Source organism: Galleria mellonella, unplaced genomic scaffold (genome assembly GCF_026898425.1).
Source record: "Galleria mellonella isolate WM207_F2 unplaced genomic scaffold, CSIRO_AGI_GalMel_v1 utg38, whole genome shotgun sequence".
Lineage (NCBI taxonomy): Eukaryota > Metazoa > Arthropoda > Insecta > Lepidoptera > Pyralidae > Galleria > Galleria mellonella.
In genome coordinates, this window is record NW_026442090.1 from 4,680,116 (window position 1) to 4,708,099 (window position 27,984).

The 27,984-nt window shown below is 33.7% G+C and overlaps 2 protein-coding genes across 2 annotated transcripts; one reads left to right on the forward strand and one right to left on the reverse strand.

Moving 5' to 3' along the window:
- The first annotated feature begins 474 nt into the window (after positions 1-474).
- LOC113522452 (uncharacterized protein DDB_G0284459) lies at positions 475-9,494 on the forward strand. The gene is made up of 8 exons (XM_031913775.2): positions 475-963; positions 1,049-1,189; positions 1,997-5,245; positions 5,353-5,485; positions 5,561-5,669; positions 5,779-5,859; positions 7,121-7,261; positions 8,640-9,494. The coding sequence occupies exons 1-8, from the start codon at positions 697-699 to the stop codon at positions 8,770-8,772; spliced, it is 4,254 nt and encodes a 1,417-aa protein (XP_031769635.2). The 5' UTR covers positions 475-696; the 3' UTR covers positions 8,773-9,494.
- A 1,898-nt stretch (positions 9,495-11,392) lies between these two features.
- LOC113523022 (uncharacterized) lies at positions 11,393-27,960 on the reverse strand. The gene is made up of 22 exons (XM_052897719.1): positions 27,795-27,960; positions 27,131-27,192; positions 26,529-26,699; positions 25,368-25,401; positions 25,150-25,191; positions 24,719-24,748; positions 23,766-23,982; positions 22,494-22,661; positions 21,417-21,793; positions 21,105-21,167; positions 20,890-21,020; positions 20,417-20,525; positions 19,527-19,639; positions 18,988-19,173; positions 17,862-18,049; positions 16,643-16,767; positions 16,175-16,277; positions 15,647-15,806; positions 14,892-14,934; positions 13,904-13,995; positions 11,939-11,960; positions 11,393-11,702 (listed from the first exon to the last, which is right to left on the reverse strand). The coding sequence occupies exons 1-22, from the start codon at positions 27,799-27,801 to the stop codon at positions 11,683-11,685; spliced, it is 2,463 nt and encodes an 820-aa protein (XP_052753679.1). The 5' UTR covers positions 27,802-27,960; the 3' UTR covers positions 11,393-11,682.
- Positions 27,961-27,984: the final 24 nt, after the last annotated feature.

The following is a 27,984-nucleotide window of genomic DNA, read 5'->3' on the forward strand; positions in this document are numbered from 1 at the left end:
CAATTGCTAGCAATATACCTTCTCAAGTTGACCTCCACGTGGTCCCCCTTTAAAACCATCGTCCTGAATTCCAGATGTATTCATCACAATTGGCTAACACCTATCTTTTCATTCTCACCTTTATCTATCACTGGTGTTCTGTCAGCATATACTGTTAGCACAGGTGGATTAACCATTCCATGGTCATATATAAGAGATGATATCCCTTAAAAAAGAAACATTAATTTAAACAACCTTTCAATCCACATAGATATGTATTTGTAGTTCCTTAGGTTAAATTTGGAGTTGCTTCATTTTTATCTACTTTATCATATGAGCAATATGACAATTTTTTTTGACTATATTTGTTGGCCTATGTTCAATAATGGTCGAATAATGGCTGCAATTATAAGAATGATGATCGACTTTATTGACCGTCTACTATTATTACATTAAAACCGGATGTTGTATTATCTTGTCTATGAAATTTTTTTTTTTATTATGTATCATGTCATGGCTGGCGAAGCTTGATTTCTTTTCTTACAAAAGTGAGCTTGGTTTTCTTTGAATGCGGTGATCACCGTCAGTTTAACTTTTATTTACAATTTAGACAAGCTAACTTGTAGGCACTTTATGTTTGTTATACATCGTATATGTGTTGTTGGACATTCATTAAAATGATACTAATGTAATAGAGAAAGGAATACATCAAACAAAATGAACGACGGCGACTGGATTTGCCCTGATGCGAATTGCGGAAATATTAATTTTGCCCGACGGGTTTCATGTTACCGCTGTAATAAAGAGCGACCGGACAGTGGTAAACCTTTTAAAAAGAAGCTTGGCACAGAAATTGGCAAGTCGGCAGCCGAGAAGTCTCGTGGTTTATTCAACGCAGATGACTGGCAATGCAATAAATGTGCTAACGTTAATTGGGCCCGGCGTCAGACCTGCAATGTTTGTAACGCACCGAAATTCGGTGAAGTACGTATATACGTAGATTATTGGTAATATTGGGCAGTTTTATAGTTATAAATGAGTAAAATTTTATATATTTGTCTCTTAACAGGTGGAAGCTCGCACTGGATATGGTGGAGGATACAATGAGAGAGGCGTAGTGGAGTACCGCAGGCGAGAACCCTCTTCAGATGACGAATATGATGAGTTTGGAAGAAAGAAACGCAAGCGCAAACCTGAAACACATGATAAGGTGGGTTTCCTATGTTTACAGCTTTATATCATTTAATTTTTGTATAGACTTGTCTATGATGCACTTACTAGAGATATTTGATTGAGGTTTTTTAAGTTTAAATTTGTATTAATAATAGGTACTGAACCAATTGGATTTACACTGCACAAATTTTATTACTTTTCCAAATTGATTGAACCTTGAATATAACATAGTTTTAAAAATATTTTTCATACAATATTCATATTTACACTAATGTTCCCATAATTATTGCATTTACAATTCAGTATGTATTTATTTTTTTAAATAAATGGTTATAGAATATGTATTTATTGCTATAAATAAATATTTTTTCTTGTAGAAATGTATTTAATTGTTATGATATGTTTATAATAATCATTTGTCTTCATTGATATTAAGATTCTTATTTATTGGTATATTATTGTATAATTTTATGCAACTATTTGAAAATAATAAAGATTAATTAATTAATTAATTGGCACAAGAATATTGTTATATGTTTAATATGTTATATATTAGATAGTTAATTTTTCTAGAAGTAAACAAATATGAATATTGTTGATAACAAGTTGTAGGTGTAATATATGTATTATTTATATCAAAATAACTATATATACAAGTCCTTATCAATAATTTTCACCTCATTAAATATAAAACAATAGTTAATTGTTCTGTCTCTTATTTAAAAATTTTATTAAAAATCTAGGGGAAAACATTTGAAGCTAAGAAGATTTGATGTTAATGTAAGTGCAATAAAATTTTGAAGCACATCATTATTAAAGTGGAGATTATTTTTCCTGCCTTCAGGTTGGCATCACTGAAGGGGCAGCATTCAAAAAAATGCCACCAACAATACTGCAGAAGGAAACTAAGTTGGATCTTGCAATGCCTGTGCCAGCAACAAAAGTGTCATATGTTAATAAAGAGCAAGCCCATGTTAATGGCAGTCTTAGTGATGGATCTGTCTGTGAAGTGCCTCCACTCACTAAAACAGCATTTAGGAGGAACCAACTTCAATCACAAACAAACTATAATAGACAGGACCACATGTTGCCCACTTTCAAAACAAATGGTGTCAGATACCGAAAGCGGTTTATTAGTACAGGCGATAGAGAACATAGTGTCTCCTCAGGTTATGAAGTAGTACCAAAGAAGTCTAAACTAGGGACAGAGGTTTCCACAGTCAAATCATACAATCCAGTTATGGAGAATAGAGTATCTTCAACCAATAATGAAGTGATTTATAAGTTTACTGGATCCACTCCTGCAGAAGATTTTCAAGTTACATATACTTTGGAAGAAAGAGTGAAAGCAGCAGCTTTTGCTATTGTATATAATAATTGCAAAATTAGTACTGATAGATTTGAATCTCTTTTTGATAAACCAGCACCTGATTTTAAAACTATTTTTGCATGGAGACAACGCCTTTTGTCAACCGGTTGTTTAGTTGATAGCCATTTAGAACTCAAGAAAGATACTTTTGAGAAACCACAGGCTACGGCTGTGACTTCTAACAATACTTCTGTTTTAGAAAACAAAAATATTAAAAGACTTCCTAATCCTGATGAAATCCCTATTATATCTGATAGTGATAATGATTGTGATAAAAAATCACCAGTACCTCCAAAAGCTTTACCATCCTTGAGCCACAGGAGTATGAGTGTTGAAACATTATTAATTGGTGGGATGGACAATGAAACTAATGTAGCAGGTGGTTCTAGTGCTGGAGAGGGCAGAACCTCACAAGCTAGGAGTCAGTCACGTTCAACACATCACCAGACCCGTTCTAGTTCATGTGATAGCCGAGATTCTAATTATTCTGATACAGATTTAGAACCAGGTAGTAAAAGAGCAAGGTCTAAACCAATAAAATCCATGAACAACTCTAATCATCTTTCAGGTACTTCAAACAGACAATCTAATCGGGATTCAGATTCAGAGTCTATATCATATAATAGTGATGAAGATAATTTCTTATCGAGAGTTTATCAAGGTGGCAGGAAATTAAGACGAAAAACAAAGAGATCATCCATTCCCACAACCAAAGTTGTAAATAATGTATCTGAAACACCTTCATTTATAGGATATAATACGGCAAAACAATTGGAAAAGTCTCCATTAGTAACTGGTAATATTTATATGTCTAACTTGCGTAACATGGGAGTTAAAAATCATGAAAGTATAACAGTAGACATTGATGGCTGCTCAAATGAGTATGTTCCTACGAAACTAGGATCAACAACAAAGAATTATCAAGAATTCAAAAATAATGTAAAGAGAAAAGGTTTTTGGGCTAAAGGAAATGGAACCACTATGGTTAAAAATAAACAACATGTTACAAATGTTTCCAAAACAAGAACACTCGAAGAATTTTCTAACAATGCTTATATGATATCTCCACATGGTTATGTTACTCAGCAGCTAATGCAGCAACCAATACAGCCATTAGTACAGAAACCAATAAATGAATTTGCACAGAATCCAGTACAGCTATCAGTACTGCAATCAATAGAACAATTGCCAAAGCAACCACTAATACCAAATAAAAGCGAAGATTTTACTAAAGATGAATTCGATCAATTTACAAATGTTGATAATTTTCTGCCATTTGATAAACCCAGTCCATTACCTATATCAACTCCACAAATGTTTAATAATGTAGAGAAATCAGTGGGGAATTCATCATGTATATTTGACATAGTACAGTCTCAGTCTACAACAAAAAATAGAAGTATAATGGATATATTTGGAAATAATGATGGAAATGAAAACAGTACAGAGTCAAAGGAATTAGAAAAATTGGATAGTGTCCCGAAAATTTATGAAACTGAGTGGGACGATGATGACGATGCTCTCTACAAAGAATCTACTACACCTGACAAAAAACGCACACCATCCCCGCCAAGTATTGGATCACTTAGAGTTCAAAGTCCTATGTCTAGTATATTATATGCTTCAGATATTGAGACACCAAAGAAAAGTAAGGATATACCAAATGCAACTATGGACATTATTAGGGAGAAACATGACATATTGTTAGGTTTGTTAAAAGAACTCAAACCTAACAAAGAAAAAGAAACAAATGCACATTCCTCTAATCACATAGAAATGCAACAAGAGAGAAATGATACAGATACTAGTGATACATATCATGCTAAATCAGTAATAAATACATCATCAAATCTTCTGTTAACTAAACCTGATACAATCCCACAAGAGATAACTAATGAGATTATTTCTATTCCGGAAGAATCATTTAATGGACGAGTGTCTGCTGCAACCTTACCTCATGAAAATGCGACAAAAAATATAAGTCCATCAAAGCGCGTTCAAATTTTAGAATCGGTTACTATATATCCAGGCGGAAGTCGAAAGTCGTCAGTATCACATGAATTGAGCAATATCACCATTAATCATCAGGAATCTGATGTTCAGATTTTACAATCTAATCCTTCATTACAACATGAAAGTGATGTAGAGGAAGTAACAGTACAGACTTCACCAGCCCAACCAGCACCATCAGTGGATTTAAACAACTTACTGTCAGGGATTAACACAAATACACTTCTACTAGCTCTTCAGAATTTGCAACAATTAACGCAACAATCAACAAATAATACTAACAATTTAAATGATTCAGATGACGTTATACAAATTAATGATAGTGATAAAAATGAAGAAGTAGAACCTATAAATATTACAAATGACGAGGAGTGGGAAAAGGAGACAAATCGCGGCGGTAGTATAGAGAGAGAATTAGAAAAGTTGGATGGAGTTCCTAGTGACACACCTTTTTTAAGTGATATTTTTGATCCTGGTCCAGTGGTTATACCACAGAACGTCGCAAGAAAATTAAATCTAAATCTCATATCTGCAGATGACAGTAAAGCCGAAAACAAGGCCAATCTAAATCAAAACGCTCCAGTAATTGGAAATTTCAAAAGTTTTGCATTGCCAAAACCTATAATGTTGAATAGGCTTAAATTAACTGTGAAAACTGCAGACAAAAATGTAAAAAAGACAACAAATGGAAAAAAAGTAAAGAGAAGGAGAAAGGTTTGTATTAGAATCTTCTATCGGCTTTTCATCTAATAGTCATCTGGAGCTTTTGTTGAAAATATTTATAAATAATCTATCATACTATTTGAACTGTTTTGTTTCAGAACAAAGCTTCTGGTTCCCAAGGTGAAGATGATGGTGAAGAGGAAGAAGATGAGGAATCTGGTGATGATGCTGATCTTTCTAAATATGATTTATGGGGAAGTGATGAAGAACAAGGAAATTCTTCAAAAGCTGGTCAGTTGTGTATTTGATTGAATTGAACTTAGTTGCTCATTCTAGAATTCTCATTTAAATGTACATGATTTGCAGAAAATACAGATAAGACCAAAAGCGGAGAAACATCGAAGGGGGAAGGCTCAGAAACGGCAGATAAGAATGGTAATTCAGCTTCTCCAGAAACGAAAAATAGTAAGAGAAGGTTGGTCAAAATATGGGAACGGTTAACTTTATATTTAATTCTAATTTTAATATTACAAATTTACCGTGTTGAAACATTATATAGTTTTTGATTTAATTTTCTTTGACAGGTCTAGGAGCTCGTCGTCATCATCCAGTTCCTCCTCCAGCTCTACTTCTAGTCACAGCTCATCACAGGCTCCTAAAAATAAGTATGTTCCATATCTTTTACATAGTGCTAATTTTTTTTTTGTTACTAGTCACACAGGTCCTTGCTTCATTCAAATAAGTGAGAATGGTGTTATAGATAGACGTGATAACTCTAGGAAGTCGTGATTGTAATACGCCTAAAATAGAATGAAACACCAATGTCTTGTTTCTTTTTTTTTCGATGACTAACTTAGTGCATTGTACATAGTTTTTTTTTGTACAATAGTTGACTATGGAATTCCACTTGCAGTTAAGTTGTTAAAAGGTAGGTAGCTTTTGAACTGCCTCATGCTGGGCTATTCGCTCTCGTAAATAGACGATACTGATATTATATGTATTAAATTTTTTGTATGTTGTTTGTAATGGATAAACTAAAAAAAAATAAGTATTATAATATACATATACATAATAATTCTTTTACCTACACAAACTTACATTATTAGTGAGTATTATACATATAATACAGTCCGTATTTTATATAAAAAAAAAAAAAAAAAAACTGAAGGTTATCTAGTCGCTAGTAGGGAATATTTAAGAAAAATTATCATCCTCCATGTTAATTTTTCTTAACAAGAAAAATCGAACAATTTTTTTTTAGCATTTTGTCTCTCTGTTTGCATATTTGTACATATCACTTTCACGCCAAAATTGTACTAAATTGGATGCAGTTTTAACAATTATAGTCTTGAAGGTCTAACTTTAAATTTAGTATATATTTTATCTTTATACACCATTTAAAATTGGTCTAATTCTTTAGTTCAAAAACTAAACGTTTTAAAATGCAGTTAAAAGATAGTATTGTAAACAATTATTTTCGACTAGCTGATGCCCGCGATTTTGTCCGCGTGGTGTTTGTTATTCCTTCCATTAACATTTTTAATCTCCTTACTGTAGTGAAGACTCTCTCTTTGCCTTAGGTTAAAATGACTTAGTAGGTTGTGTACTAAGCTCTGTAAGTTACTTTATTTTTTTACTATCCCACGGGAATTCTTATTTTTTTCGTGAATAAAAGTGTCTAAAATTTTGACTGGGGATGTAAGGTACCACCGTGCAAAATTTCATTTAAATCAGTCCAACTGTTTTGTATATTAGACTGTACAAACAGACATAGAAACAAAAAAATTGAAAATAAAATTGGAATGTGTCTATTTTACTTTTGACATCCCTCTGATTCGGTTTTTAGCATTTTATTTTCTATGTACAGACACTCGACCTCTACAATTTTATATGTATAGATGTGCATCGTATATATTTGTGTTGCAGATTCGATGATTTCAACCTGAATAGTGAGCGCGAATATTCGCCGAAGGGACGCAAATCGCGGTCGCGTTCGCCTCGATCGCGTTCCAGTAATGCACCAGTAAGACGCAAGTCGCGCGACAGCCGCTCAGCCGGCGAATCCAGGTACAATTTTATCATCAATATAGTTATTACTAAATGTAGAACAGGTGTTACCAGCATCCAAAGGCTACAGAGACATTTTAGCATCAGGCGGGATATTTGTTTGCCTTCGTGGTAAAAAAATGTAGGGCAAAAAATATTTTTGCTTCGTTGGTTTGCTTTGTATATTTTTATATAATTTTATCTTTCTAAAACACCGTGTTTCCATACCAGCATACAGCCCTTTTGCCCATAAGTTATGTGCATTTTGTGTAACTTAAATAAGTTAAAGAACTTTCACCCAAGTTCTAACAAAGTATTACTTGTCCAATCACTGGTGTTTCTTTTGTTGGACTATGCTGATGTGTGTTGTTCAAATATGAATGAGGACCTTAATAAATTGGATCGTCTTCTTAATAATTGTATTGGCTTCATTTATGGGCTGTGTAAGTACGACCATATCTCATTCTATAGTTCTCAGCTTAAATGGCTTTCCATCAGATAATGTAGTAATGTTCGTCTGCTCTGTACATTTCTATTTTATACGATCCAAACTCTCCTGAATACCTTAAGACTTAGTTTAAATTTCACTGAGACGTTAGTACCCGTTGTCTTCGATCTACTAGAAATCTGCTACATGTTTCTGTCCACTACACTGGCTCTTCCTCTAATTCTTTCGCCATTCAGGCTATCAAGCACTGGTATGCTTTACCCTTTTGACATTAGATCTGCCCCAAGTAAAATAGCATAAACTCCGTTCTTTTTATTTAGAATCCATAGAACACTGCTGTCTGATGTTGTTGATGCCTTTGTATCTGAGTAGTTTTTTATCCGATATTTTTTATTATTATAATATATATGTATGTATGTAGAAGAGATTGCTTTTAGCGATAAGGTCGCCTATTGTTTTCTCATTGTGATTATTCCTTGTATTTGTTTATATTTATAATAAGTTTACTATTGAAATCTTTTGAAGGAAACAATAAAGAGTATCTATGTATGTATAATGTAAAATTTATTATGTATAATGTAGGTAATATAAGTATTACATGTGTTTTAAATTATTGATTTAATTTATTATTGTTCATTACGTTGCATCGTCAATTCAATTGTGTTATTTCGAATAATTTATCTACCTAAGATTTTTAGATATTTCTTATATTTATTACTTATGATTTCCGAATGCAGGGTTACTTTTTGCATTAGATTAATTCACGCTTGGTTTATCACATCTGATGGAAAATATCAAGCTTACGTCACAAGAATTAATGTCTAGGATAGAACTGGCACTCCCGTGAATTCAATAATAATAACTACGCTGTCGCGTAAGTACACGAGTGCTACTTCTACCCTTCTTATTGTTATGCATTTAAAAATATGCAGTGTGTTCTGTTGTTACTAGGTCATCCCGCGATAAAGAGAGGTCACGTGATCGCGAGCGACGCGACAAGTCGCGGGGAAGTCGCGACGACCGCAAGGAGAGACGCTACAGCCGTGAAGGGAATACGTACCCCGCGCGTGGACGCCACCGCTGAACGTAACAATATTGATAAACTTAATAAGAATCGTAATGTAAATAGATTTGATTACGGCACTGTGCATTATAATTTATGTGAATTTTTATCTTAGATGTCGTTTACTATATAAGCGGAATAAGATCTAGGAATCTTAATAAATGGTGTCTAAAGTATCTACCAATTTGTGACAAAAGTTTCTAAAGATTTTGTTTAAATAAATTATGTATCAATCCTATGAGAACTGTTGGATCAAAAGGCGTTAATATTGCTTATTAACGGGACAGTTCAATAGTTAAAATGTTTTATCTTTGGATGTCATTGATGGAATTGTGATGATTAATCATTAAAAATGGCAACGTCATGATTTCTTATCAAGTTTTTATAATGTTCATATTATGTACCTATTGTTTTAATAGTACATTATTTAGTCATGCTAAAATTGGGTGCAGTGTGTTCTTTAGAGATTGTTTTTTTTTGTTGTAACCGTCGCCGTTGTAACGCTGAGAACAGCGTCATGCACTACACAGATTACACTGTGCCTCATTTGTTACCATTTCTCAAGACTGGGGTATTATTATGTCTGTATTTCAGTAATTTCATTGCTAATACTCACTGAAACACGAGTAGAACAAGCAAATACAAATTCTTTCTCTGTATGTAAATAATAATGACAGAGTATTGCAGTGTTGCCATTTTTAAGATAATGATTTATTGGTAGGAGTTCTTTTTATCACGTGATAGTCATCATGTAAGCCATGTGTGCTGATAATGTCGACGATAAATGACCATTAAAGTAGGGCGGGTAAGATATAGCAATATTTATATATTGTAGTTATAATATCTATATATTGGTAAAACAACGGACGTATTAAATATCGGTTATCCAATATATAATATCGATATGAAGGACCCGATCGAAATAAATATATAGATACCTAACTGGTATGGACGATATCAAAAAGGGGTGATGACCTTTTTCTTCCATCAATGCCCAGAGATATATAGATATCGGAGGGATACTAATACTATCATTGCTATTAAGTAGCATTCTATCCTTATATAGGTATGCAGTTCGTAAGTACATAGGTATTCGATTTGATATAAGGGGTTTGAAGAGTTATCAAGCGTGTTTTGTGTGATATTTGGAATTCATACGAATTTACCTAAAGTTTTTTTACCTTGATACGGATAAAGTATGCAAACTAAAAAGGTTTTGCCTACTTAGGGTTTGATGAATTGATTATGTACATAATACGATCTAGTTCTAAATGTTCCAATTTACTATATAAGATTATAATAATTATAGATTATTGTAATACTACCAATTAGTAGTAATTTTCGCTTTGTGATAATTTGCTTTATAGATATTATATTTTCTTTTGTGTAGTTGAGTGTCTGGACTGCAAAGTTTTATAATTATCTGATCTCCATCGGTTTCGTTGCGTACTTTTAAAAACGCACATCGAACTATTTTGCAATTAATTGTATGCATTTAGTATTGAAGTGTAATTAAAGTTTGTTATAATTATTTTGACATGCATTCATTTTGATTCGGTGCCAAAATTGTCACTGCAAGTTGACCTTTCTTTTGCCTTAAACATCTTGAATTGCTCTAGAAATTATATGATTGCAAGGTGAAGCTATAATAAAAGTGAGAAGAAGAAGATTCGAATTAAGGATACTTGGGTTCAGCCGGATATAGGACATATTCAAAGTAAGGTTTTGTTTCAGCCGTTGCTGTTCTTAATGACTGAAAATGAAATGATAATCTTGCTTCGTTTGGTTTTCGCAGGCGGGTTAGTAAGGGATGATATGTAAGTCACTTTAGTTGACTCATATTAACCGTAATGGTTCCTAGAGGAACCACGTGGTAGTCGATCTTATGGGTGTGTAAGTCTAAGTAGCTAGTTTTTATACGGAATGAAAATTAAATGGTATTCAGGCCAGTTGGCCTATTGTTACGGTAACAGTGGTTTCGAGGCGGATCGCGTAGAGATTGTCGTCATGATATTTGTTTACGGCCAAGGTGGAAAACTACGTTCTACAAATTTTGTGGTTTTGATTCATACTTATTTTTTTATTTGTTAATAACTGTATGGCAGTTTTACTGGAAGTAATTTTTATAAAATTTGACAGTAAATAATGTTAATAATTATAATTAAGATGAAAGAAGAAAAGTATAAATCTAAATCATAAAAATGGAATTTTTGAAGTTTTCTACTTACGTCAACGATAAACAGCGTCTGTTAGGTTAGGTCAGGTCTGTGTTAGGAAATTGAGGTTATTTGTTAGTGATCTATGTTAGATTACTGCAGACCTCATCAGTTATTACCCAAAGTCTAGTTTTCCACGTTTACATTTCTTTTTTCTCGATTATGACTAAGAAATCAGTTTTATTTTTGGCTTCAAGTTCTTGTGATAGATTTTCTCCAAAAGGTATATGATAAATATTTTTTTTTATGATGTGAACTATTAGATGCTATACAAATATATTTTCAAATATACAAATAGATTGTATAATTGTATAATTGAAAATATATCTGACACATACTTTATTTGCAAGTGAAAATATAGTAACATTGTTTAATTTAAAAATCTTGAGTTTATTGCGTGTGCAACTGTGAACGGGATTTTGTGTTATTAAAAAATCAAGAAATCTGCAAGCGTTTTGTTTTCGCTTAGTTATATGATGTAAATATAAAATTAAAATAATATTTTTTTTTGGAATTGCTACACAAAAATACTGTTTGTTTACTGTTATTATTAAGTAACTATCTACTAAGGAAACTATGTATGGTATAGATTTGCCATTAAAATTGGTATGATATAAAAATCTCTTTATTTTATATTTTTATCAACAATATAGTGTCACAATTACATTGTAAATACAAACAAAAAATATACGAAAATATAGAAATGGTATAGGTATTACCCTTTTGCAGGTTGTTCTGAAATTAAAGAAAATATATATTTTTTTAGGTTTCTCTCTTTTTTTTTCCTAAATAAAAAAAATAAAATAGGACGAGTTTGCAAGAATTTGATTCTAATTCAGAAGATTTAATTAATGGTCATAAGTATAACAAAATATAAATTACAGTAAAACTAGGTAAACTGTTAATATATGGCTTTTAAAATTTTATCTGAATGGTGTAGCTATGTTAAAGGTAGTTATTAATATATTTACCTCCGTCCAAGCAGCGACATTCCTGCAAAAAGAATTCCTTCAAAATAAATGAAGAAATGAAGAATTTAGAGATAATTCTGTAACTATGCTTGATTTCTATAGATTGTGACCAGATAATGTTTATAAGTCTGAATATATGATCTATGGCCGGTATGTAGGTACATATCTCAATAATCCTTACTAATATTATAAATGTGAAAGTGAATTTGTTTGTTTGTTATCTTTTAGGCCCTTAACGCCTTAACTAATGACTGAAATTTGATATATGCGTATTATATGGGATGGAGAAGAACAGAGGCTTTTTACCAGTCAACGTATCCCTATCACGTGGACGAAATCACGGGTAAAAGCTATTAAATTTATAAGTATCTCAGAATTTAAGACAAAAGTGAAAAGTTTTAGAGACTATTGAATGAACTATTTTTATTCGCAGACAGGACAGTTTAAAGGAAAGCCGGTGACAGCGTACGATATATAATATATATTGCTGCTTCATTTACATGTCATAATTTAAGATTCTGTTTCACAAGAAAAGAACACAGGCTTTAATCGTGGGGAAAACAGATATTATAATTTAAAAACTAAATTACCGAATCAATTTTAATAAAATTTCTACGGGACCAATCTGAAGGAATATTTCTCGGATAAAAAACAAAATTTTTCAATTTGTTTTATATACGTAAATGAGAGAGTTCTGAGATCATCATTTTCCTACTCTTATCCCAATTATTATTAACAAATATAAAAAAAAATTCAACCGAATTGATAACCCTCTCATTTTTTGAAGTCTGTTGTAAATACAGTTTTATAATATGTATATATCACGCTGTAATCTTCCTGGCATGATTTATGTTAATCATGACTTACGAGTTATTACAATGATCGCTATAGTTCATTCACTCTTGAAACTTGTGAACCTCTGTTAAATGTCACGATGAGTTTAATTCCCAGGGGTCTAGGTGGTAAATGATTCCACTTCTAAATGAGTTACTGCACGCATGAGAATGAACGCGGGACCGTCTATATCCGGCGTCTGCTTGCTTATAAATCTAATTGTAAGCCTATAAATGCGGGCGGTAGCCGTTTCCTAATAGAACAATATTATATCTAGGTCGTGCGATTTCTGCCTATTTTAATGAGTAAGTTTCGTATGGATTATGCGATTGAAATAATTCTAATTATTTAAATCAATAAAAATGGAATGGTAACGCTTCGGCGTGGATTTAGTTTCTATTACGGTTGTGGTCACAGAATCCCGAAAATCGGCTTAGTGTGAGTCAGAGTATGGACGCGCTTATGATCGATATAGTGCATTTGTATAAAGGAGATATTATTAAAATATATGACGCTCTGACCAAGGTTTTGTATAGTGTACATGTGGGCACAACCATGGGGCGAACACTATTAAATTAAACCCGTAAAATGTTATTTTGTTCTCTCACGAAATTTACAAAAGTATTAAAAGTATATAGGTATTGGATATAATATCATTAGCCTATCGACCTCAATAGATCGTGAAAATGTGACATCACAAGTATGTTAGGGTTTTTTTTCAATGAATGATAAGGAATGGTAACCTCGCACGTGCTACTGTATACGCTGGCGGGGCACCAATGAGGGATGATAGGTAAGATGAAAGGGCAGATCTGACAGAGTATATTGCTAGCAATGGGACCGGTAGTCCGTATTACTAAAAATCAGTTGGCCCATTGTGATTACTTCACTAAGAATTAATCACGTTGGTTTCCAGGGAGGATTGTGGAACTTAATCTAAATACTCTACATTAGTCTACAATACTAACAAGGTGGTTGCTAGTTTCCGCTATTAACAATTCCTTCTTTCCCAAAACGTACATGCCCCACTTCGATGAACGCTCTACCAGAACGTTCTGGTCATATATTTTACGTGTACCAGGCCATAGGCAACGACTAGTAGATAATCAAAGAAATAAAAAATAGACATACATCACCGTTAAGTATAGGCTTTTGAGGTGGTTTCGATATATCTGGTTTTCTTGACGGCGACTTGGGAGTACAGGTTGCGTCCACGGCTCCACCTGTTACAAATCAACGGCATTGTGAACTTTTTTTTAAAGTAACAAGAATGGCAATCTAGAGCTACGAGTATAATACTTTATTTGCATCATCGATATCTTACTAATCTTACTTCTTACTAATATAATAAAATTGTAACTAGTGAATGTTTGTACATAGAACATAATGAAAAAATAATAATGTAAGGGATCTTAATAACTGCGATGGAAGCTAAACAACAATTTTTACAATTTTTGCCTGTCTGTATGTATGTTTATTGTAGCATCAGGTAAAAACTAGTGCATCAAATTGAATGAAGTTTTGACCTGATACATGTTTTATTTTGACACCCTAACTAAAAGTGATCCATTTTATTGGGTTCTTATTTCTGAAACCCATACGTACAAAGCGTAGCGGTCCAAAAGCTAGTCATAAATATTATTTTACTTAATCCTTTTTTTTGCATGATTTTTTTATTGGTGAAATAAATCAAAGTGATATAATTCATGTTCAAAATTAAAGGAAAAATTATTGTAAAAATAAATTTGTCAGCTATGCAGTCATGCTCACTAAAATGTCCAGACTTGTGGCGGCGTGGTGGGCCGGGTCATTGGAGCTCCCTAAAATATGGTCGAGCGCAGTGATGGCATCCGTCATACTCGTGAGGTGCTGCTTGTGGAACTGGTCTGCTCTTGACGATTTCCTCTTATTAATTGTTTTAACCAGTTTTTTTCTGCAATGGACATTAAAAAGTTATCCAGACACGATCAACTTAAAAGTGAAATTGCTCTTGTATATAGTTTTTGGGCATTTAATGTTATGATAGAAATTTCCATCTCTATGCAAAGAAAGATTAAGTATTATTCCAAAAAAAAATGAGTGTAATTTTGGCAAAGAGGTTTAAAGAACATAATCGTACCTGGTCCAACATTTGCTCCCTCTAATGGGCTCACTTTGTACATCTTAAAAATAAAAACATAACCATAATGATTTATTTAAATTAAATAGACATCTAAGTTACTACTTACATTACTGGTAGACATTAATTAAAGGTTTTTTTAATGAATGATAATGGAATGGTAACCCCACCTGCGCTGCGCTAACGGTATACGCTGGTGGGACACTAGTGAGGGATGACAGGTGAGAAGGAAAAGGCAAGTCAGTTAGCATATCGTGATGAATATACTTGGAATTCAGTATGATGATTTCCAGAGGGGACCCCGTGGGGGTCGAACTGGCAGAGTATATTACTAGCAATGGGACCGGTATTCCGAATTACTAACAATCCCTCAATTTAAAATGTTGCTCGTCAAATACTTATTATAAAATCAAATTTTGCAGTACTACATTTATAAAACTTGAAACAGAACTTTAACAACAGCTAGTTCAGCTAATAAAAACTGACAATCTTCGCCTATAGACGTGAACAACATTAGTCTTCAGAAACACTAACGTACGAGATGATCGTATCACGGGTGTCACAGTTTATTAACATGGCTTACATATTTAGTAATTGCATCATAACCAAAACAGCTATACATGGCTGCTTGGCGGGAGTAAACATCTAGGTATCTAGGTACTCTTAAATAAAGATTTCTAGTAGGTTTTGTTTTATTCATATTTTAGTATTTTTGTCTTACCCTGTGTATAGTCTTAAACTGTGTATAGTCTTACCCTTCCGTCATCTCCAGTAGCCAGTCCAGAAGATAGCGGTAGAACATCAGGCCCCCACTGCTTTATGAAGTGACCGAGTCGCGCGACGCGCTGTGCTGGTGTCGTTACAGTGTGCGAACCGCCGCAGTACCGGTTGCATATGTGTTTGTCTGTTTCTGATCTGTGTATGTGGTGGTTGTAACATGATAGTTTTTACTAGAAATAAGCAACAACTGAGTTACTTATTCATTCGATTTAGCTGAAATTGTATTCTGAACTGATAGATTCATAAAAAATAAAAATTAAAAAAATGCTTTTTTTATACCACTGAGGCAGCAAACTAGTTTCTCGTCAGTGTTGTAAGAGGCAACTAAGGGAACTTAATGGTCGAGGGATGGGCAGCAGCGTCCATCTTATAACATCATCCAAAGCCTAACTGCGGTTGAAAATCCGCCTGCCAGGCGTGGCAATTACTGGCAAAACCCCTCTTTTGGATGAGGCCTTTGTACAGCAGTGGACATTTAACTGTTAATATGAAGCAAATGTTACCTGACTTTTTGCGGTAGTCTGGACGTACTTTGCTTGTCTATAGTTTCCCAGTCGCGCATGTTTCGTTGTGGCAAATTACTTGCCTGTGACTTGCGTATTGCATCTACATGTGACAAAAATAGGTTTTAGAGGTGAGAAGTAGGAAATGTCTCTTTTGCAGACTAGAAGACAAGAGAACCTATCAGTTCATCCATGAATCAAACAAAAACACAACTTCACCGCTGGTAAATAACTAAGATTGTAATAGATATTATTTTGTGAAGAATTGTCCAAAGCCAAACTGCCAGTTTTCTAATTAGGTACTTCAATAGTTTGGTTGTTTTGTTTCATAAGAGCATCTAATTGACACATAGTCTATATCGTATGTCGTATATTGACTAGATGTGAACTCACGATCTTTGTGGTCTATAACACTGGGCCATGACATAGTATATAGATATTTAACAGATGTTTCGTCTAAACACTGACCTAGTTCGTAGCTAAGATATGGTTTCATGGAGAGGTTGGCGGGCATCGGTTTACTTATCGGTAACGTGCTTGCCGCCTCCATTTGCATTACCGCCTTAGCATCGCAAGATATGCAGTTCACGTCCCTGAAAGTTTATGTTAATTAAAGTCGCATTCTGTTTAGTCGCGTGGAACTGTTTAAATTGTTACGTGAAACGAATAGTTTACTAGTTATGAAGAATGATAGATATGTCTTTTAACATAGGTACCTTTAATGGGATGCTTTACCTGCTTGCTCTATCGATAAACACTGGCGGGTATCAGAGTATGCTGACAGGTGAGGAAGAAATCAGGTTTGTTGGCTTATCATGACTAATTCATTAGGAATTAACCACGATTACTTTCAGAGGGGAACACGCAGAGGTCGACTTAATAAGGTGTGTTGCTAACAATGAGGTTATATATGTGGGGAAGGGATTGTTAGTAATGAAGAGGTTGGTATCAATATATTGCTATCCATTGTTATCAATATACCCTAGCAGGTCGACCTCCACGCGGTTCTTCCTGGAAACCATCATGACTAATTTATCGTTGAATTCGTCATGATCGGCTAACTGACCTGCCTTTTCATTTTCACTAATCATCTCTCACTAGTGCTCGGCCAGTGTATACCGATAGCGCAGGGGGGTTCATCATTCCATTATCATCCATTAAAAAAACAATGAGGTTATAAAGCCCATTAATAACAATCTCTTTCCTCGCGTAAAATAGGTCCTAGTTCTCCTTGACAAACGAATTTATAGAAAGATATCTTATTACTAATTTGTGCATTAGTGCGTTAGAACAAGACTGTCTATTTGACGTTTTGTTCTTTCTCATATGTGCAGTAACGAAAATATATCTGCGGATAGATTCATTTACCACTTACGTAGGAGGGTTGAAAGATTAATAGTTTTATTTAATACTGTCGTGAAGCCAGTAAATGCATTCGTTTTTGCTTTTATTGATGCTGGACAAATCAGTGCAATATGCGACTTATAGGGACTTAGAGGTTGAAACCTTAGGAGTAACAAACAATACATAAGGGATGCCTTGTGTGGTATATAGTACATATCTATATATTCTCCAAATATATAGTTAATCTTTTCGTTTATAGGTAAATGATTATCACTTTCAATGAGATCAGCCTGATAGCCCAGTTCCCAGTAGTGTCTAAAATTAGTAAATCCTGAATAAGTACCTCAACAGCCTCTTTTTAGTACCAGCCGCTTCGGCCTCTCGTCTCAAAGCTGCCATTTGCTTTAAATTCTCTTGTAGTTGCCGCAGTTTGTTATTAAAGAAGTCCTTCACGGGTGACAGTTCCATCTTGTCCAATTTCGTTTCGATTTCACGCTGTATATCGTCTAAAGCTTGTTGCCATAATGCTTCCTGTAAAGAGTCATCATTGTCATTATATCACTGTTGAACATAAGCTTTCCCCTTGGGGGGTTTTGCCAGTAGCTGCCAAGCTTTTCAGGCAGATTGGCAACAGTTAGGATTTGGAGATGTTTTAAGAGGGACCCTGCTGCCCATCCCTTGCCCTCTCTTAGTAGCCTCGTACGACACCCACGGGAAAGGAAGAGGTGGTCTATTATATGCCGGGAGCACACGAACCTGCACTATAAATAGTAATAAATTATATAGTTATTTAAATAACAAATAACTAATTTAACTGTTTAAAATAAATCTTAACATGTTAGACAGCGCTCTCTAGTCCCAAACTAAACGGAGTTTCTACTATAGGCATACATGATATGACTTGCGTAAGTACATAATATGATAATTATGTAGTAGTTACTTTTATGTTTTTAGTCAATGAATAAATATACTTTTTTATATATTTATATATACATATATAATAATTTTATATGAATATATAGGTATCGGTACAAAATATAAAAAAATATCATATAGTATAGGAATTGAACTCGTGGACAATCGGAATGTGCTTCACTTTCCGACTTTTCCGAACTTTATATATATATATATATATATATATATATATATATATATATATATATATATATATATATATATATATATATATATATATATAAGTTGATAATGTAGCTTTACATTCATGTAACATAACAAAAGTTATATATTATTTAAAAAAAAAATAGATATCCTACAAAAAATACAATAGTATAACTCTAGGTATTAAAAATACTAATGGATATTTTCTGATATTCGTACAGGACGTCTAAGGTTGAAAATGTAACTTAATTGATGAGGTATAATAAAAATAACTCTAAAAATGATAGTACAATAAAACTATGCATCTATTAATTTTAATAATAATATAGAGAACATTATAATCTATAGACCTGAATGTTGAGTTTTCCAAGAGCAAGCTCCAGTCCTCTGGACAGATCGTCGCAAGCCAGTTCGAATTGGTCACGCGACACTTTCCGTGCAAGCATGCGCAGATCTGCTTTTTCCGCCATAGCTTCCACCATGTCCTCTCTGTCTAATTTGATAGTCTTCAATAGTTCGATTTGTTCTAACAATGCCTAAAAAAGAAAAAGTCTTAATGTGTATATAAATGTACACTTCTGAAAATTATCGCGCTGAATTCCAGGTCTATTCATCACGATAAGCTAACTGTCCTGCCTTTTCATCTTCACCTATCTGCCCTGCAGGTATATATACGTTAGTGTAGGCGAGGTATTATTACATTGTCATCCAACAAAGAAATAGGAATATCGGTAGATCCCGTAAATAATCTTTATGTAACAATAATAATCTGAAAATGTTTTGGTCTTTAAATGAAATTTACATAATCATACCCACATCTTATCCCAATTCACTAGAGCAAATCCATGAGAATCAGCTAAGTGTAAAAACATAAAAAAATTTTGATTACATTCATGTGACTTTGCCGGTCCTCTTTTTCCGATGCCAGTTGAAGTGCGGTTTCGTGTACTTGTTTTAATTGCTCTTGCATCTCTTGTACAGTCTCGAATAGGTGCATTAGTCCTATAGGAAAGTATACAACTATATAGAATAGTCCTTGAAATGTCAATCTGACCGATAATATTTGTTATATTTATAAATAGGTAGTTAAGAAATAGTTTGATGGAAGGACAGATGGCTGCAATGATGAATAGATTCTCTACTTGATATTTACTCGTCGATAGGGAATTTATCATCATCATCATCATCATATCAGCCATTAACTGTCCACTGCTGAATATAAGCCTCTCCCTTGGGGGGGTTTTGTCACGCTTGACAGGCGGGTTGGCAATCGCAGTTAGGCTTTAAAGATGTTTTGAGAGGAACGCTGCCCATTCCTCGCCCTCCGTTAGCCGACTTTTATGATACCCATGGGAAAGGAAGGGGTGACTTATTCTATGCCGGGACCATATGGCAAATATATGATAGGAAAATCCCACATATGGTACCTAAATAGCCGCGGTGTGTTTTCATTGAAAAAATAATAGAATTGCTACAGCTAGTTTGAAATGGAACATTTGGCTCCTCAAATTAAAAAAACTTGACTGCTCTGTCAAAAACGGAACTCTTTTTAAAAAAAGTGTCTTTTGGTAGAATAAAGATATTTACATACGTACATGAACCCTGAAAGCATTTTACTATTTTTGGGCAGTCGAATAAAAAATGCCTTAATGGTCACGAAGGACGTGATACCATTGTTATTGCTATTCATAGTCTAAGATTATCGCTTTCTGTCGAGTGATTCTACCGTCATTGTATAAAAAAGAGAAGTAGTTGGTAATTTTAGGAAATTGAAACTACCTTGTAGGTCTTTTATCAGATCAGGAGACAACTTTCCAATAGTCAAGTTTTGTGTTAGAGCTGCTACTTGTTTCATCAAATATTCCAATTGATCTTGGAATGAATTGATCTGTAAAGTCAAACACATAATTTGAAAACAAGCCTTAAAACACTCAGATTACTTTGCAATCAAATAGTAATTTAACATTTAATATCAAATTTACACAAATATTACATATATATATAGTGACAATTTTTTTTTTGATAAGGGCATACAAATATATTAGGTAGAAAGTAAGTAATTTAGTTCTAAAAACCTTATTTTACTGATATGAGCGTTTGGAATAAGCAATGAAGTAATTTATGTGAGTCAAAAATACTTATATTTCACTAAACGGTATTTTTCCATTATTTCATAGTAGGTATTGGTGGTGGTGTTCTTATGTTAATAGATAAACAGGTAGCTTTGGCTATATTTTTGTTACTGTGTGTACCTGATCTGATATCACACCGTCGTTCTTGCCTATTTTATCGCAACATTCCTTCAGTCGCCTGTCTAGATCATTAATTCGTTGCACGAGGCCAGCTGATATTTCTGTGAAGGACCGGCGTGGTTGACGACGTTCTATTTAAATGGTATCACATATTATTATTATAAATAGGCATTATTGACATTTTATTTAATATTTGTTAGGTTTGTGATTTATACCTGCTGCTTGCGACGGAGTTGATGTAGGTGGCTCCATTGTTGGCGGAGCAGGTGGTGGCGGTGCTGAAATTTAAAATGTAATTATTAATAGAAGCTTAAAGTCTATTATTACAGGTGCATTCTTTTAACCAAGTAGCAGTAGAAAGTGGACATGATATTTTAGTAGGAGGTTCAATTTTTTTGTTATCTTTGACCCATGTTTTTCAGGGAGAATATTTAGTTTTTATAGTAGAACAGGTATTTCTTTAAAAGAGTGCTAATTACTTTCATTTTAACCTGTACAACTCAAATAAATATAAAATCAATATTTACTAAATCCAGCATGTAAATCTTCCATAGTAGTATAGAAAATGTTAGTCAGCTGATCAAGGTCCCCTCGTAAACGGTCTAGTCGAGCCTGTATCGAAATCAAGTCTTCTTTCGATGCATCCGGTGGACCAGCGAGAGTGTCTGAGGCAGTGGTCAAAGGAGCAGCAGCTGTCGGGGTAGAAGTTGGTGGAGCAGCTCCTGCTGGGGCAGAAGTCGGTGGAGCAGCAGCTGCTGGGGCAGAAGTCGGCGGAGTAGCAGTCGGTGCGGCAACAGTCGGCGAAGCAGTAGTTGAAGGGGTAATAGCTGATGGGGCAGTAGCTGACGTGGCAGTGGTTGTGGAAGGAGGAGCAGTGGCCGTTACTAGAGAGGCTGGTGTTGATCTGGATTTAAATAAGTTGTAAGTAAAGTATATTATAAATATTGGTGTATAGTGTGTAGGTTTTAGTTTATAATAGACTGAAAATATTTTCAGCTATTGATAATACTCTCTCGGATATATTAGGCTCCCCATAAAGAGTTACAAGGAATGATCCCGAGTCATATCCATCTATATCGATTTCTTGTAGTAAATCAAATCATGGAGCCCGTGGCTCTATGGCTTTCTACATGCAAAAGTTAACATAGGTAAATAATATATCGCGCACACCCACGTCTCGAAGAAAGCGCTGAAAAGGAGCACCGGGGGGTTTTAGCCGGTAAGAGTCCGGCAGTACGGCGGTCTGTATGAGAATTTCCCCTTGACAAAAAAAAAAGAAAAAATAAAAAAAAATAAAAAAAGGTAAATAATATATGTGATATTTTTTTTTGTGGAAAATGAAAAATAATCTAACATATTGAGAACCACACATCTAAGTGTTGTCGTCATAAAAAATTCTACGTGTATAGCGTACTATTTTTAGTTCTTTAAATTGCAATAAATATAATATAACATAGGAAATTTTTATTTTAACTTGTTTGTCAATGTAGCAAAGATCACTTTTTGATGCAAAATTTTAATGGAATTTTTTATTTCTTATAACACTACTTTTTGACTTTAACTGGAAAAGTTTTTTAATAAAGAGATTACGATTGGGTACTTACGTTTTAGATGCGCGACGTTTAAGGGCGTCCTGAAGTTCGGTAGTTTCACCTATCAAGTCGTGAAGTAATGAACTGAGTTTTGCGATGCCAGCTTCGGCTGCTTCCAGTCGAGATGAGACGTTCAATGATGTCCACATATCGGTAATGGCTTTTAGATTTGTTTGAGATCTAAATCATATTTAAACATAATTAGAGTTCAGAATAATGAGTTTAAAATTAAAGTTTGATGTCATATAAGGAGTTCTCAAGGGTCGTATTAGGCAATCTTATTCAAATATTTCCGAATAGATACGACATTAAAACCTTCAAGAAAAGAACACACTTCTTAAAAAGTCGCCAACATACTTGCAGTTTCTCTGATGTTGCGGATGCATATGGACAGCAGTAATAACTTACAACTAGGTGAGTCACATACTCATTTGCTCCTATTTCATAAAAAAGAAAAAATACTACTTGTATCTCTAAAAGAAATTTTTATTGACAAGATAAGACGACTGGCGACGGTTACCACTTTCCATCAGGTGGACCGTCAGTTTGTTTACCATTCTATGTTGTATAAAAAAAAAAATAACAACCTTTTCTAAGTTAGCTCATAAGTAGGATATTATAAATGGTTGTACTTTCAGTGGTAGGTGTTATATTCGTTTGGACAAAGACGACGAAAATAGGCGTGAGTAACACTTTTAGATTCACAAAACATCACGGGCACCTATGATATACTATGTACTATATCTACGTAATCACTACATAGTATAAACGCTTCTCGCTGTCTATCTCTATATATGCTTAGATCTTTAAAACTACGCAACGAATTTTAATGCGGTTTTTTTAATAGATAGAGTGGTTTAAGAGGAAGGTTTATATGTATAATACATGCATAATATAATAGAGAAACATTGATAATTTTAGATATTTTTGTTGGGCCGGCAACGCTATTTAGTATCAGCATTGCACCCGTGCGAAGCCGGTGCGGGTCGCTAGTTATATATAATAAAATTAAAAAGCTTCCGTGTCCAATATTAATTTATAATAAATTGATGACACTTTTCTGGGGTCTTGAGTACTTCTTTTTTTGTTATTTTCTACTTATTAGAGCTCTCAATATTAAATACCTTTTTTTAAATATTATAGTTTCTTAATTTTTTAACTATTTAATGGATACGAAACATTGCAAGTGTTGCTGTTACGCAGAATATTTTATAATGTAATACGGCAGATGGCATGTAAATCAAATATGACTGTACATTTAAGATTTGATATTATAAGTCTGACCTGACTTCTTCAAGAATAGCTTCATTCTTTGGTATACTTCCATAAACCCGGTTCTTTAAGTCTTCCACGGTGTTTTCTAGTACATTAAATTTGCTGAGGGTAACGAGGGAGAGCTTCTCAGAGGACGTCAGGTGGGCAGGAGGCGGTGTTGGTGCTTGTGGTGGTGCGGGTGAGACGTGCGGGTCGGGGGAACGGTCGCGGGGCGGACCACGGATGGCTGTTTTGTTGTTAACATTTTGATGAAATTAATTGCAATTTTTTTTATAAAAATAACACCAGAAATTTATGGAGGATTGTTTATAGAAATATAAGTATAAAAAACTAATCCCGATTAGATATTATGGCCTTGTAACAAATGTAGTTAAGTATTTAGTATGAAAACTTATCTATTATCTGTGGACATGTATTTAACATATTTGCCTTTACTGGCAAAATGATTTTTAAGTTAGGAATACGATTATAGGTATCATTATATAATAAACAAACAAACAAACTAAATAGACTCCTTAAATACCTTTTTTTTTAATTCCTATATTTTTATTTTAATTAACCAACTTTTTTTGACAAATTGTAAGAATAAGATGTTCCATATGATTTATTGCAAATATCCTGATTTCTTACTGAACATAGGCCTCCCCCATTAAGGAGGTTTTTGCCAGTAGCTGCCACACTTGGCATGTGGGTTAGCCACCGCAGTTAGGTATTGGTGATGTTTTAAGGCTCTGCTTCAGTTTCTGCTGAGTCGCCACTTACGACACCCACGGGAAAAGAAGGGGTGGCCCATTCTATACCGGGACCATACGGCTATACTATTAATATACCAAGCGGGATTATTATTCCATTATTATTAATATACATATAGTCTTTGTAGATACGATTATCCTCACATATATATAAATTATAGATTGATTTGGAATTATCTTTAATAAAAAATTAAAGGTTAGTTAACTTACATAGGGCATCTGATTTTTTGATCCTTTCAACTGTAAAAAAATGTATCATTCGTATAATAAGTATAATTTTTTTTATACAACTTTGAATGGCAAACAAGCTGACGGCCTACCTGATGGAAAGTGGTAAACGTCGCCTATAGACATGAGTAGTACCATGGACATAACAGAGTATACTGTTTCGCCCATGATACCCCTCATACATTGCCATTCCTAAGGACTCAGGTGTTATTCCTCTATACCCAGTAAATTCACGCCATATACCATCCTTCAAACTGAAACACAGCCATGCAAACACAACTGCTTCACGGTTGAAACACGAATGGGACAGAGGTACCCAAGCAATCGACTTTTGTACAAAGTCTCCCTCTGGTAAATGATATAGTAGTATAAACAAATAATAAAATCATTGATAAATAAAATAATATATTTACCGACTAAAATGGTTGCTGTTTCGGTCGTCGTGACGGCGGTGGCTGTAACAAAACTATTTTTTAAACGATTTAAAAAAAGATGATAATTGCTTTATTAATTATAAACGGATTTTGATGATTGTTTTTTAATCAAAACATTTATAGTATTTTTAAATTATTTACGATTTTTTTTATATAAATAGATATATATGTATATTTAATATAACTTTTCTACATACCTAATTCTGATTTCTTTAATTCTTTTTCTGGTGGCTGTAAAACAGAGATTTTACTAAATTTATGTAATATATACAAATAGAATAAAGCACTATAAATGTAAGAGAAGGAAAATTCGAGATGTGTGATATAATCACATGACAATAATTATTCGTGGAATAAGTGTGATTACTTAATTTATATTAACTGGAAATAGATATCTACGTGTCTCTTGTCTAATAAATATTATTAAATATATGGTGCTAGATATATGAGTCAGCTCCATATAGTACAATGAAATTTATTTTTTACTTAAATAACTAATACATTCAAAATTTAGCCAAATTATTACAGTTACACATGCTTACGTATTTGTATTGTGTGGGGATTGAACTTGTAACTATTTTTTTTAATGGATGATAGTGGAATGGTAGCCCCACCCGCGCTATCGGTATATACCGGCTGAGCATCAGTGAAGGATGATAGGTGAGGATGAAGAGGGTCAGTTAGCCCATCGTGACGAATTCAACAAGAATTGTTCACGATGGTTTCCAGGGGGAACCACGTGGGGGTCGACCTAATAAGGTATATTGCTAGCAATGGGGCTGTCAAATTACATTACTAACAATCCCTTTCTCCCCCACCTGTAACCATTGGAAGGTAAGGTGGCCTGTTAAATAGCTTGGAATACAAATTTATGAAGTATATATATGATGACGTAGTCATGTAGGTGCGGGTTTAGAATAAAGCACCCTTTTCTTTCTCGTAGGTGTCATATAAGGTGACTAAGGAGGCTTTATAGTGGAGAAATGGGCAGTAGAGTCCCTCTTATAATATTACCAAAAGCCAAGCTGCGCTTGCCAATCCGCCTGTCAAGTGTTTTTTTATACAACTTAGAATGGCAAACAAGCTGACGACCCATCTGATGGAAAGTTATAACCGTTGCCTATAGACATGAGCAGTATCATGGACATAACAGAGTATACTGTTACGTCCATGATACCTCCCATGCGTTGCCATTCCTGAGGACTCGGATGTTATTCCTCTGTACCCTGTAAATTCAAGTGTGGCAACTATTGGCAAAACCATTCTTATGGGGGAAGATATATTCAGCAGTGGACAGTTAAGAGCCGATACAACAATACAATAATATGTTAAGACAGATTGTTTTTGATTTATCATACTGTATCCGTATCCACAACATATTCGCTGATTGATATAGTCTGTGTGTTTGCTCGGCCAATTGGTAAACCCGCAACGCTGCCTCTGAGCTCTACATTCTTGCCAAGAACCCTGAGTTGCTGGGCCAAACAGTGTAGAACAGCCTGCAGCATATTAAAGTCCACCACTCCGACCTATGGGGTTTTGGTATAATAAACCTTAGAAACAGATACCTACATAATGGTAAAGTCTATAAACGCCTACGACTCAATTAGGGATTATAGTACTGAGTAAATTTTTTAGATTTATAAATAAATTTATCTAAACAAATATTATAAAGAGGATATATTTGATTTCATCTTTGTAATAGATAAAGTAAAAAAAAAATCAATTAATTTTAAAAATTATGTTTGAATTTATGAAAGAATTTTTAGAATCGGTTGAGTAGTTTTTGAGTTTATCCATTACAAATAATGAAGTTTTTCTCTTTATAATATTAGTGTAAAAAAAAGCTAAGGTGGCGGTTTCAGGTATGTCACACTAGACTAAAATTACCAAAAGTCTTCTGTAGTCTTTAAACTTCTATTTCTATGTTTACTGTATATAATATACGAATATACAGTACCTCTGGTGTGCCAATGGCCAAGTCAATCATATCACTGATGTTCAATAAAACAGCGGTCTTGTCTGTAATAGCATATATAATACTTGTTTTTTTTTTCTTAAAATACTTCAACAAAAATGTTTCTTATTATATTATCTAGGTAGTGAAAGTTTATTCTTAAAAGGACTAAGCAGATATGAATGAAATTTGGTACACATAGAACATATCCTAGGTTATTTTTTTTTGAAGAATGAAGATTGGTTCGCGTCGTAACTGGTATGTTTCTGAAAATATTGTAAATGAGGTATCATTAAATCCCAATCATTAATCGCACAAGAAGGAGATGGCATTAACATTTTTAAGTTTTTATTTCATGTTTTTTATACTAGTATTTCTGATACAACAAGGTCATAATAATATAAGGGTCCTATTATTTGGCTACTAAACTATAAAAAGTAGTTTTTGATCGAACACTATTGTAACACTAAATAAAGGACACTAAAAAATTGTATTTGTATAAGTAATTGTACCTATATCTCGAATTTTAGGAAAATTTTTGTCGTGTATGCTGAGTCTAATTCCTTTTAAAAACAACTTTGTTAATAATGCATTTTATAAAATATTCTTTATAAGTATTTTGAAACTATTAGTCTTGAAAATGAATCTTTATGGAGTGGGTACTCACCGGCCATAGTAAAACTTTAATGAGATTTCTTCTGGTAAGGTTCTTCTTTTACACAATTATATTTATTAAAAACTAAAATAAATCTAAAAAAAATAATTACGATATTTTTACAAAACGCAAAAATCCATTTTGGCAATACTATTAATACGAAAACACGTTGACAATAATGACATATGTGTATGAATTTGAT